The sequence below is a fragment of the Mobula hypostoma genome, chromosome 2 (assembly GCF_963921235.1).
Source record: "Mobula hypostoma chromosome 2, sMobHyp1.1, whole genome shotgun sequence".
Classification (NCBI taxonomy): Eukaryota; Metazoa; Chordata; class Chondrichthyes; order Myliobatiformes; family Myliobatidae; genus Mobula; species Mobula hypostoma.
In genome coordinates this window covers 188,902,996-188,916,033 of record NC_086098.1, presented here as the reverse complement: position 1 = coordinate 188,916,033, position 13,038 = coordinate 188,902,996, and the positions used below count along the sequence as shown (strand labels likewise).

The following is a 13,038-nucleotide window of genomic DNA, read 5'->3' as shown; positions in this document are numbered from 1 at the left end:
TAAATATTTTTAATATTTAATATTTGTAATACAGAGAGCAGGAAGCACAGAATCAAATATCGCTGTGATGATTGTACGTCCTAGTATCAATTGTTTGGCGACAATGAAGTATAAAGTATAAGATTTCCTTGAGTTAAGGGTAATCATGAATATTGGTTTGCTGGGTTGAAAGGCCTTTTTCCACGTTCTAATTTCTTTTCATTTTCATGAACATTCATTGCATTATTGCCAACATTAGTAACACATTAGAATGTATTTTACTAAACTCTGTTATAAATATACCAGAAAGAAACAGTTGCCTTTAAATTCCTGTGACTTGTTATGTTAAAAAAATGTAACAAATTCCTCTATTATTGCAAAAATCATTAAGCAGATTCATAAGAAATACTACTTTCAATGCACAATTTCTTTAAGCAGCCCACTCTAAGAAAATGTTTAAGGATGGTGCAGATACTCACTATATTTTGATTGATGAAGAGTTGCTTCGGTGCAGCTTGGGATTTTGTTATCCTTAAGTAATTTGGCCAGTTGAACTCTTCCTCTTTATACCCTAAAATGGGACAAAATAGCATTATTGATATAACTGATACAAACTTCTGCAAATTAATATCAACCCGTACGCTAAATTCACATCAACTTCTGATTCATACCACAAGGTCATTTATTTTGTTTAAAATGATGTCCTTTAGATTACTCTTGTGCTAGTTTGACGCCATCTAGTGGACAGCATATATTCTTGTTCTTTTCACAAGTCTTTTCTGCGATGGTATGCTGGGGCTATGGCATCAACAGGCTTAATAAACTCATTAGAAAGGCTGGCTCTGTTATAGGAGTCACACTGGAGGTTGTGGTAGAACAAAAGACCCCATGGAAAATGTTTCTCACCCTTTGCATGCCATATTGACTGAACAGAGGAGCACTTTTAGTAATAGACTAAGACAACTGCACTGTTCCAAAGAGCACTATATGAGGTCATTCTTAACCTGAGCCATAGGCTCTATAATAAGTCAACCTAGAGCCAGGGAAGTGATGACTCCCTCCTGTTAAACTGTTTGGGGTAACTATTTTTTTCTTTCTTACTTCTCGTCTATTTGTATATCTGTACACTCGTAATGCTACTTTGACACTGTAATTGCCTTTGGGATCAATAAAGTATTTATTTATCTATGTCCAGTGGATTGTGGTTAATTGGGATATATCGGGACCAATACATTTTGGCCTAATTAAGCAGCTACCACAATTAGTCAAAGTTGCATGGATATAGTTAAAAAGTTATTAAAAAAAGGCAAACTATCGTTTAACTGAGTAAACGAATTATGTATTGAAGTGAAATACAAAACAAATTAGAAAATGACCAATGCTACTACAGTACTATGAAGTTGTAGTAATAATGCAGGAATTCATCTTGTATCTGCAGCCATGTATGGGGTGTCCAGGGAGGGTTAGCACCTCTGGTGAAGCATGTCATGTTTATTTTGGGGTAGTAACTCACTTTTGTCCCTACCAGACACTCAGCTCTCACCTGTGGCTCCAAGTTGCTGTTGGCATGTGACTATGGCTACAGCTCAATATATAGCTTTGACGGGTGGGCTAAACTCAGCGAGGGTAGCTGGTGGGCTTCATACCCTGATGAAGCAGGGACATGCATGTCCTGGCATGTGAAGTCAGCTTCGGAGTACTGGGCAAAATGAATCAACAGTGAGATCCAATGGCCAAGAGGGCAGTTTTGCAACACTTCATGGGCATGATAAAGCACAGAAGAATTCATGGTTATCCACTGCAACCAAGAAAGAATCCAATTTTGTGAAGACTACTCATACCACTGGACCCAGACTTGCATGGCAGAGAGAATGGAATTGCCCAGCGCAACAGCTTTTCCAATTTAAAAACTCCCCTGCACAGATTTCATTGACATTAATGAACAAAATAAGTGCTGACACCCAGTGTGGATAATGGACAGCCTTCACACAATTCATGCTCCAAATCTTAATTTAAGCCAGAATGCTTGAAACCGCAATGAGCAAAACAATTATAAATTGTCTTACTGTTTATCCCTTGCCAACTATCAGAGACAAAGATCACTGCTTTTTGAACACAAATGCACACAGTTGCCGCCCATCAAAAGCTGCTCACTTTAATCACAGTGTCTATGGGCCACACGAGTTCATGCACCTAACACTAGTTAGAAACTCTTCAGCATCAGTCTCCTGTCACAATTAAGCAGCATGGTGTCCCAAATAAACTTAAGGAATCCAGCTATGTTCTTGATTAGTTTTTGTTCTTTAAGAGTTGTCCAACATATGTGGCTGCCCCAATTAACCTATGGACCAAATAATCAGAATCCATTGTATCCCTCAGTTGCTGCCACACAACAGGAGAACAATCCTAGTCATTGTCTATAGCTTTAATTTTAGATACAAAATATTAATTAGACAGTACAGCATAGCAAACATATTTATCAATATAGAGAAAATCTGGCAAAATCAATTGATTGGTTCAGATGATACTACTATTTAATGAAATCAAATTTACTCTAAGATGCATAATTCTTGCAAAACATGATATACATTTCTGCACTTCTACAATTATGAACTGGTATGTAGGATAATAAATGTTTCCTTTATGGGGGGGAGTATAATCACTTTACTCAGAAATTGGGCTGAGCAGACAATAATTGAGCCCAAAGCTATTAAGACCATGCCTATGAATCTCTCACCTCTAGGAAGATATAATCGATGGCCTGTCTTCTCACACCATCCTGCAGGGTGGATATCTGGAGAATCAGCATTTACCCAAAAATCGTGACACTCCGAATAGCCGTCAAAGTGGAGTCTCAAGCGATAACCGCAAACCTTCCAAAGAGAGGATACTGTTATTGATCCAGGAGCCTTCCTGTAGTTGAAAAATTAAACAGTCTTCTTTCTTCTCATTCTGTTGCTTTACTTTCTATATGATCACAGTATACATTATGATATATGGATAACGAAAGCCTAAAACTTGGAAACTTTTTTTTCTTATTCAGACTTCATTTGGAAAGTTTACCATTACTAATCTATAAGTAGATGAATCATTAACATTGATAGGCAATCGCTAACAAGAGGAAATAAATTCAGTGGCAAGGCTTCAGCATTCTTTCATGTTTTGTAATAAACTAGAATAGACTGATTCATTACAACTAGATTTTCAGAGAAAATGAATTAGTTGATTAAATCAAATTTTTCGGTGACATTTATGTTTGCTGGTTGATTCACATTCTTCATGAGATATAGTTTCATCTTTCGTCCAAACCCTGATTTGATAAACAACTCCTCTATATCATTGCATCACAAGCCTATGACCACTTTGTGGTTGAAAGAAACCTGAATAATGGGCCTCTAAAATGTTCTTCCCCCACCCCCAACTCTCTAAAAGCTAAAGAGATGTGTATAGTCTAGGACAAGAACACGTTTCCTTCTTTGAATCTCATTTTTACCACAAACATAGAAGGCATCCTCCACTGGGCCCCATCTACAATGGGAGTTCAGTGTGACCCAGTAAGTAGTCTTGCAACTCATCTCTGCTCACTGCCAATACTTGTGCTCTAAACATTAATTCTAGCCTTTCATTAATGCACTGCTGAGTCAATGGTGGAGGCAGATACACTAGTGAAATTTAAGAGACTGCTAGACAGGTATATGGAGGAACTTAAGGTGGGGGGGGGTTATATGGGAGGTAGGGCTTAAGGGTCAGCACGACATTGTGGGCCAAAGGGCCTGTAATGTGCTGTACTATTCTATGTTCTATGTTAAATCTATTCACAAAAATAAGGGTGGATAAATCATTTCCAACTACAACAGCAATATAAAATGAAATGACTAAATGAAGGCTATTGTGTTGTCACAAACAGGCTATTACACAACCTCACTGTAACAGACATCGCTCCAGTTCCTGGCCATGTGTGGATGACTTGCAAGCCACAGTGTAAACCTCATGACACATTGTGCACGGATTTTTTTGGTATTTCCTGTTTCTGTTCCAGGGACTGGATAAGATAGAGGCAGGAAACATGTTCCAGATGCTGGGAGAGTCCAGTACCAGAGGGCATGGTTTAAGAATAAGGGGTAGGTCATTTAGGCAGAGTTGAGGAGGAATTTCTTCTCCCAGTCTCCCAGTGGAGGTGTGGAACGCGCTGCCTCAGAAGGCAGTGGAGGCCAATTCTCTGGATGCTTTCAAGAAGGAGCTAGATAGGCATCTTATGGATAGGGGAATCAAGGGTTATGGGGACAAGGCAGGAACCGGGTATTGATACTAGATGATCAGCCATGATCTCAGAATGGCGGTGCAGGCTCGAAAGGCCGAATGGTCTACTTCTGCACCTATTGTCTATTGTCTATTGTAACTGACCCAATTGGGACATCTTGTCTTTTCCACCACTAACTTGAAATGAGAGTAAAGAGATTTCAGTTTAAGAAGTTTTTGCACATATCCATTTTGTGACCATAGTTCATTTGAACTTATTTCAGTAATGGACTGGAGGAGGCAAAAGCCAAACTTTACCAAAAATCCCATTGAGAATTGTAAAGCTTAATTTTCAATATCAACTCCAAAATTATAAGATGCCACAATAAAACTGTCCGGCAACCACCATCTAGCAAGCACTTAAAAGGGATCCTATGACGGAGAAAACAGGAGCAGAAATTAGCTATTATATGTCTGTTGCATCATTTGCGAAAATCATAGCTTATCTTCAACCTCAACACTTGTTAAATATGTGGGTTCTGACCAAACGAAAAAATGGCTGGAGTCACTTTGCACTTTCATGCAAGGGTGTTTATTAGGTGTGTCAAAAATTAATGAAAATGGTGAAAAGAAAACTGTTAATATTTACAAAAAAGATATGTACCAGAAAACACAATAATAGCTTTGTACTACAGGTATGCATCACTTAACGTCCACGATACATTCTGTGAAATCAGACGTTATGTGATTTGGACGTTGTGTGAACACCATATTATATACTTATCAAACCTATATAGAGTACTGTAGTGTACCTGTATTGACTAAATCCATGTCATTAGCAATTTCTCCATATCCGATATAGGTCTCTCTCGCATTTTCGTGAGCCTTGTAGTTTTCAGTGAAGCTGATCCTTTAACAGCTTTGACAATTTTTTCTTTTGTTTTTCAGGATCGTTGTGATGTCGAGTGCAACATGCCTAAATCCTGAGCAATAGCATTCACTGGTTTTCCACCTTCATACTGTTTAATAACTTTTTATTTCACTTCCAAATCAATACTTTTCCTTTGCCTCTTGCTGCTGCTATCACCAGGAGTGGTTTTGCTGCGTTTGGAAGCCATGATGCACTTTACGGTAATATTTTCAAAAGAAAATTAAACAGAGAGGTAACACTACTACACTCAAGAGACGCGCGATACACGAGATTTGTTACGTCCACTACGTCACGTTCTCTGATCGGGACTACGGACGTATATGTGATCGGACATTGTCCGAATGGACGTTAAGCGGCGCACACCTGTGTATTTGTCCAGTGTGAATGCCTGTCAGCCCCTATCTCTCCCTCCTACTGAGAGTGATGATCCCCGTTTATTAGGCACCAGGACATACCATCTTTAATTACCCACAAAGTTAACTTAAGACAACACATGAATTAGAATATGATGCACCCCACAATGTAGTTACAATCATATTACAAAACAAACAGAAGTATACAGTACACAAGCAACATGCATACATTTACACATCCCCAATATTAAATAATATTCCACCATGTATGATGGGAAAGGCACCATAAAGCCATAAAGCCAACCAGAGCACATCACCTTGGTTTAGGACCCATTATAAGAATATACCAGGGAAGACAGTGAAGTGCATATACTAAGCACAACAACAGAATGACAGTGCAATGTTTGTGTGTGTGTAAATGCGCACATCTAAGGAGTGTGTTTACTGAGTGTCCTCCATCACAACAGTAGCCTTAGTTCCTTTGATATCCCTACATCTTCTTGGCAACTAGCATGTTGAGCCTTTTGGCTTTTGATCAGATTGCTCATTTTTGGAAGATTATAAAGATGGCCAGATTATGCTTTTTTTTTGTTTGGGAAGTCACAGTCTGCCTAGAAGATAAAAGAGACCGGAGACGCTGAAATCAGTGACAAAAAAAAGTACACTGGAAGAAATCAGACCATCCAGCAGCATCTGCAGAGACAAAAGGTCTAAGCTGATGTTTTAGATCAAGACCCTATATCTTGACTAGGATGTTGCCTGGACTGGAGGGCGTACCTTATGAGAATAGGTTGAGTGTACTTAGCCTTTTCTCCTTGGAGCGATGGAGAATGAGAGGTGACCTGATAAGGGTGTATAAGATGATGAGAGGCATTGATCGTGTGGATAGCCAGAGGTTTTTTCCCAGGGCTGAAATGGCTAACACGAGGGGGCATAATGTTAAGGTGCTTGGAAACAGGTACTGAGGGGATGTCAGGGGTAAGTTTTTCACATAGAGAGTGGTGGGTGTGCAGAATGCATTGCCGGTGGCGGTATTGGAAGCGGATGCAATAAGCTCTTTTAAGAGCCTCTTAGGTAGGTACATGGAGATTAGAAAAATATAGGGCTATGCACTAGGGAAATTCTAGGCAGTTGCTAGAGTAGGTTACGTGGTTGGCACAGTATTGTGGGCTGAAGGGCCTGTAATGTGCTGTAAATTTCTATGTTCTATGTATATATACCAGGACATCATGATGCAGGGTCTTATCCCAAAACACTGACTTACACCTTGTAGCCTCCACAGATGTTGCTTGACCCACTCAGCTCATCTACAGTTTGCCAAGTGCCACTACAGTTGTCAAAATGTCTGAGGTTTACCAAGAGTAATTTACATATATATGGAGAAGTGAGCAAAAGAACATGACTTATCTATGTTGAAACTCCTTACCAAGACAAAACTAATGCAACTTGATCAAAAATTTCCAAATATATAATTTTCAGCTGAGTTAGTCTCATGATCACACACTGAACAAAATGCAGGAGACATCAATAAGACCAGGTAAATTGGTAAATTAGTTTAGCATTGTTGCACATGAACTGAAGTCCTATTTAAGGTTACTGATGACACCACTGTCATTGGCTGAATCAAAGGTGGGGACGAATCAGCATATAGGAGGAAGTTGAAAATCTGGCCACAACAACAACATTTCACTCAATAGAGCCAAGATCAAGGAGCTGATTATGACTTCAGGAGGAGGAAATCAGAGGTTCATGAGCCAGTTCTCATCGGGGGATCAGAGGTGGAGAAGGTCAGTAAATTTAAATTCCTCAGTGCTATAACGTGAGAGGGTCTGTCCTTGGTCCAGTACATAAGTGGCAGTACAAAGAAAGCACAGTTGCCCCTCTACTTTCTTAGGAGTTTGTGAAGATTCGTCATATGATCTAAAACTTTGACAGACTTCTATAGATGTGTAGTGAAGGAGTATACCAGGGTGTGGTTGCGTCACAGCCTGGTATGGAAACACCAATGCCCTCGAACAGTAAATCCTACAAAAAGTAGTGGATATGGCCCAGTTCATCGCGAGTAAAGCCGCCCAACCACTGAGCACATCTATATGGAGCTTTGTTGCAGGAAAGAGGTATCCATTATCAAGGACCCCCACCAGCCAGGACATGCTCTCTTCTCACTGCTGCCATCAGGACCCACGCCACAAGGTTCGGGAAGAGTTATTACATCTCAACTACCAGGCTCTTGAACCAGAGGGGATACCGTCACTTAACTTCACTCACCCCATCACTGAACTGTTCCCACAACCTATGGACTCACTTTCAAGAACTCTTCAGTATCAGAATGAGAATCAGGTTTATTATCACCGGCATGTAATGTGTTAACTTAGCAGCAGCAGTTCAATGTAATACATAATTTAAAAAATAATAAATAAAATTAAAAATAATAATAATAATAAATAAACAAGTAAATAAATTACAGATATTGAATAGATTTAAAAAGTGCAAAAACAGAAATACTGTATATTAAAAAAAAGTGAGGTAGTGTCCAAAGATTCAATGTCCATTTAGGAATCGGATGGCAGAGGGGAAGAAGCTGTTCCTGAATTGCTGAGTATGTGCCTTCAGGCTTCTGTACCTCTTACCTGATGGTAACGGTGAGAAAAGGGCATGCCCTGGGTGCTGGAGGTCCTTAATAATGGACGCTGCCTTTCTGAAACATCGCTCCCTGAAGATGTCCTGGGTACTTTGTTGGCTAGTACTCAAGATGGAGCTGACTAGATTTACAACCCTCTGCAGCTTCTTTTGGTCCTGTATAGTAGCCCCTCTGCACCACACAGTTTTGCAGCCTGTCAGAATGCTCTCCATGGTACAACTATAGAAGCTTTTGAGTGTATTTGTTGACATGCCAAATCTCTTCAAACTCCTCAAAAAGTATAGCCGCTGTCTTGCCTTCTTATTAACTATATCGATACGTTGGGACCAGGTTAGATTCTCAGAGATCTTGACACCCAGGAACTTGAAGCTGCTCACTCTCTCCACTTCTGATCCCTCTATGACGACTGGTATGTGTTCCTTTGTCTTACCCTTCCTGAAGTCCACAGTCAGCTCTTTCATCTTACTGACGTTGAGTGCCAGGTTGTTGGTGTGATACCACTCCACTAGTTGGCATATCTCACTCCTGTACGCTGTCTCGTCACCACCGAGATTCTACCAACAATGGTTGTATCATCAGCAAATTTATAGATGGTACTTGAGCTATGCTTAGCCACACAGTCATGTGTATACAGAGAGTAGAGCACCCATGAGGTGTGCCAGTGTTGATTGTCAGCCAGGAGGATATGTTATCACCAATCCTCACAGATTGTGGTCTTCCGATTAGCAAGTCGAGGATCCAATTGCAGAGAGAGGTACAGAGGCCCAGTTTCTGCAACATCTCAATCAGGACTGTGGGAATGATAGAATTAAATGCTGAGATATAGTCGATGAACAGCATCCTGACATAGGTGTTTGTGTTGTCCAGGTTGTCTAAGGCCATGTGAAGAGCCATTAAGATTGCATCTGCCATTGACCTATTGTGGTAATAGATAAATTACAATGGGTCCAGGTCCTTGCTGAGGCAGGAGTTCGGTCTAATCATGACCAACCTCTCAAAGTATTTCATCACTGTCGATGTGAGTGCTACCAAGCGATAGTCATTAAGGCAGCCCACATTATTCTTCTTAGGCACTGGTATAATTGTTGCCTTTTTGAAGCAAGTGGGAACTTCTGCCCATAGCAGTGAGAGGTTGAAAATGTCCTTGAATACTCCCACTAGTTGGTTGGCACAGGTTTTCAGAGCCTTACCAGGTACTTCATCAGGACGTTCTGCCTTGCAAGGGTTCACTCTCTGTAGAGACAGCCTAACATCGGCCTCTGAGACAGAGATCACAAGGTCATCAGGTGCAGCAGGGATCTTCACAGCTGTAGTGTGTTCTTCATCTCATGCCTTCAATACTTACAGCTTATAAATTGTTATCATTTCTTTTGCATTAGCACGGTTTGTTGTCCTTTGCGACATTGGTTAGTTGTTCATCCTTTTCGGTGCAATGTTTCATTGATTCTATTGTGTTTCTTGTATTTACTGAGAATGCCTGCAAGAAAATGAATCTCAGCTGTAGCAGGTACTTTAAAGCAAACCAAAACCGCTAAGAGACTAGCCTAGGAGATGGATACTGCATGACACACTTCCACAATAATAAAATTCCAAAAGTTGAAGAAGGTACTTTCAATCCCTTATTACGAAATCAGCAAAAATGAACGCTCATATAGTGATAAAAAACAAACTAAACTAAATTAGCGATCTTAGTATTTAAATCAGCGTAACTAAATACGTACTCTAATTTGTGATATCAGAATTAGCATTCTATACATATTTAAGTGTTCTGGTTAGTGTTCCAACAATGTCCCAACCAGCATAATAAGCAGTTGAATAGCATTCCAATCAGTGTAGAAAGCAAACTAAATTAGCGGTTAACATAAAAAGTAATTCTCCATGCTCAATCCCTCTCTACTAAACAACTAACTAAGCATACTTCTTGCATGCCCCAACCCTCATGACAGATTACCATAATAAACGTGCCACAAAAATACAACACAAACATAAAGTAGAAACATGGCTCCTACATCCCAGCCCTTTAATTATTACTTTCCAATAATTACAACTACTTATTACCAAAATAGGAGAAATGCAATCTTAAAAGACAAACATCTTAGTAATTGTACAAATGTACTCTTTCTTCTCTCCTCTTCCAGTCAAGTCATGCAACAGTCATCTAGGCCAGGTGTTACCAGCACTTAGCCCCATACGGAATGATCTTTACCACCACTCTCTGTCAAGTCAGTAGTTCAACTCAAAGTCATGAAGCTTCTAGATCTGGACCTCCCCAAACTTCTGCCAAGACAGATTTTGGTTAAAGGCCTGTCCAGACAGCTGGTCTTGGTCTTGATGTGCACCTGCTTCATAAATGCTCTTCTGACTGGAAAGACTTGAATGACTCTTCCCACGATCCACGAGTTTTCAGGTGCTGCGTCATCAACTATAAGCACAATGTCTCTGGGAAGGAATTGGGTTTTCTACCTGACCATTTCTGACATTCCTGTAATTGGGGCAAATACTTCTTCACGCACCGTTTCTAAAACAAGTTTGACATGTATTGGATCTGCTTCCCTCTACAACGAGTATAAATGACTTCCTTATGGAATTTTCCTGGTGGTAAGGATGGTGTAGTCTTCAGGAGATACAGGTAGTTGGGTGTTAGTGTTTCCAAATCATTGGGATAAGAGAGTGCTTTAGTAATTGGACATCCATTGAAAATAGCCCCTACTTCACAAAGGACTGTATGGAAACCCTCTTCATCAACATTCTGTACCTTCATGGTAGAAATGAGGACCTTTTGCATAGACCTGATCAATCTCTCCTATGTTCTTCATGATATGAACCAACCGGTGGGGTTAAAGACCCACTTCATTCCTTTCTGAAGAAGGACTGTTTTCTGAAAACCTTTCCAAAGAATCACTGATCTATGAATGACAAACCCTTCTTCAATCTCTTCCTCAGATTTAGAGCATGCTGTTCAGCAAAGTTCATGATATTTGGCATGTTAACCTCATTCTTTCTCAAAGGTAGCCTAATCTGGCTATGGTCATCCACCAGTTTTGCTGAATTCGTAACCAGCTCCATAAAATGGTGATCTTCTCTTAACAAACCAGGTTGTTCATTCTGACTGTATTCAGGGAAGTATGCACTGAACTGCAGCTGCTAAAGCTCAACCAAGTTCAAAACTGAGATTTTGTTAACCGTCAGCTCTGGCTGTACAGTCTCTTCCATCACCACGTTCTCTTTTCAGTGATCTATCACAGTTCAACTTGGCGTTGTTCTGATTGCATAGGGTCTATCAGTGCACTACAAATCACATGCAATGGCTCCAATGCTTTAGATCATAAGACCATAAGAATTTGAAGCAGAATTAGGCCGTTTGGCCTCTCGAATCTGCTCTGCCGTTCAATCAATTTTCCCCTCCTCAGCCCCACTCCCCAGCCTTCCCCCCGTAACCTCTGATGCCATGTCCAATTAAGAACCTATCAAACTTTGCCTTAAATACACACAACAACCTGGCCTCCACAGATGTCTGTAGTAATAAATTCCACAAAGTCACCACCATTTGGCTAAAGAAATGTCTCTGCATCTCTGTTTTAAATGGATGCCCCTCTATCCTGAGGCTGTGCTCTCTTGTTCTAGACTCTCCCATCATGGGAAACATCCTTTCCAAATCTACTCTGTCTACGCCTTTCAACATTCAAAAGATTTCAATGAGATCCCCCTCCCCAATTATCTAAATTCTAGCGAGTACAGACACAGAGCTATCAAGCATTCCTTGTATAATAAAGCTTTCTTCCCAGAATCATCCTTGTGAACCTCCTCTGAACCCTCTCCAATGCCAGCACATCTTTTCTTAGATAAGGAGCCCAAACCTGTTCACAATACCCAAGGTGAGGCCTCACCAGTGCCTTATAAAGCCTCAGCATCACATCCTTGCTCTTGTACTCTAGACCTTTTGAAATGAATTCTAACATTGCATTTGCCTTCCTCACTACCAACTCTACCTGCTCGTTAACCTTTAGGGTGTTCTGCACAGCAACTCCCAAATCCTCTTGCATCTCAAACTTTTGGATTTTCTCCCCATTCAGAAAATAATTTGCACATTTATCTTTCAAAAATTATCAGATTCTGGCATAGTGCCAGAGGACTGGAAAATTGCAAATGTTACTCCACTCTTTAAGAAAAGAGGATGGCAGTAGAAAGGAAATATAGACCAGTTAGCCTGAATTCAATGGTTGGGAAGATGGTGGACTCAATTGTTAAGGATGAGGTTATGGAGTACTTGGTGACACAGGAAAAGATAGGACAAAGTCAGCATGATTTCCTTAAGAGAAAATCTTGCCTGACAAACCTGCTGGGATTCCTTGAGGAGATGACACATAGGATAGATAAAGGGGATGTAGTGGATGTTGTATACTTGGATTTTCAGAAGTCCTTTGACAAGGCTGTTTACCAAGTTAAGAGCTCATGGTATTACAGGAAATTTGCTAGCATGGTTCGAGCTTTGGCTGATTGGTGGAGGCAGTGAGTGGGAATAAAAGGGTCCTTTTCTGGTTGGCTGCCAGTGACTAATTGTGTTCCTCAGGAGTCGATGTTGGGACCGCTCCTTTTTATGACATATATCAATGATTTAGATGACGGAATAGATGGCTTTGTTGCCAAATTTGCAGATGATATGAAGATTAGTGAAGGTGCAGATAGAGGTGAAGAAACAGAGAGGCAGCAGAGGACTTAGACAGATTAGAAGAATGGGCAAGAAAGTGGCAAATGAAATACAATGTTGGAAAATGCATGGTCATGCACTTTAGTAGCAGAAATAAGTGTATTTTTGAAGAGCTTTCACATCATCAGATTTGGCATATACCCAAGAAAGAGCCTTTTCCATGTAGGCAGATACAATTTTCTGTTCA

At 40.3% G+C, this 13,038-nt stretch overlaps 1 protein-coding gene across 2 annotated transcripts in view; it reads right to left on the bottom strand.

Moving 5' to 3' along the window:
* The window catches only part of l3mbtl1 (L3MBTL histone methyl-lysine binding protein 1), a 90,207-nt gene that overhangs the window by 29,153 nt on the left and 48,016 nt on the right, over positions 1 to 13,038 (bottom strand). For both annotated transcript variants that reach the window (XM_063041284.1, XM_063041285.1), the window contains exons 10-11: positions 2,717 to 2,852; positions 459 to 550 (exon numbers count right to left, since the gene is read on the bottom strand). In XM_063041284.1, the coding sequence (XP_062897354.1) occupies positions 459 to 550; positions 2,717 to 2,852 (228 nt within the window). The remainder of the gene's footprint in view (positions 1 to 458; positions 551 to 2,716; positions 2,853 to 13,038) is intronic.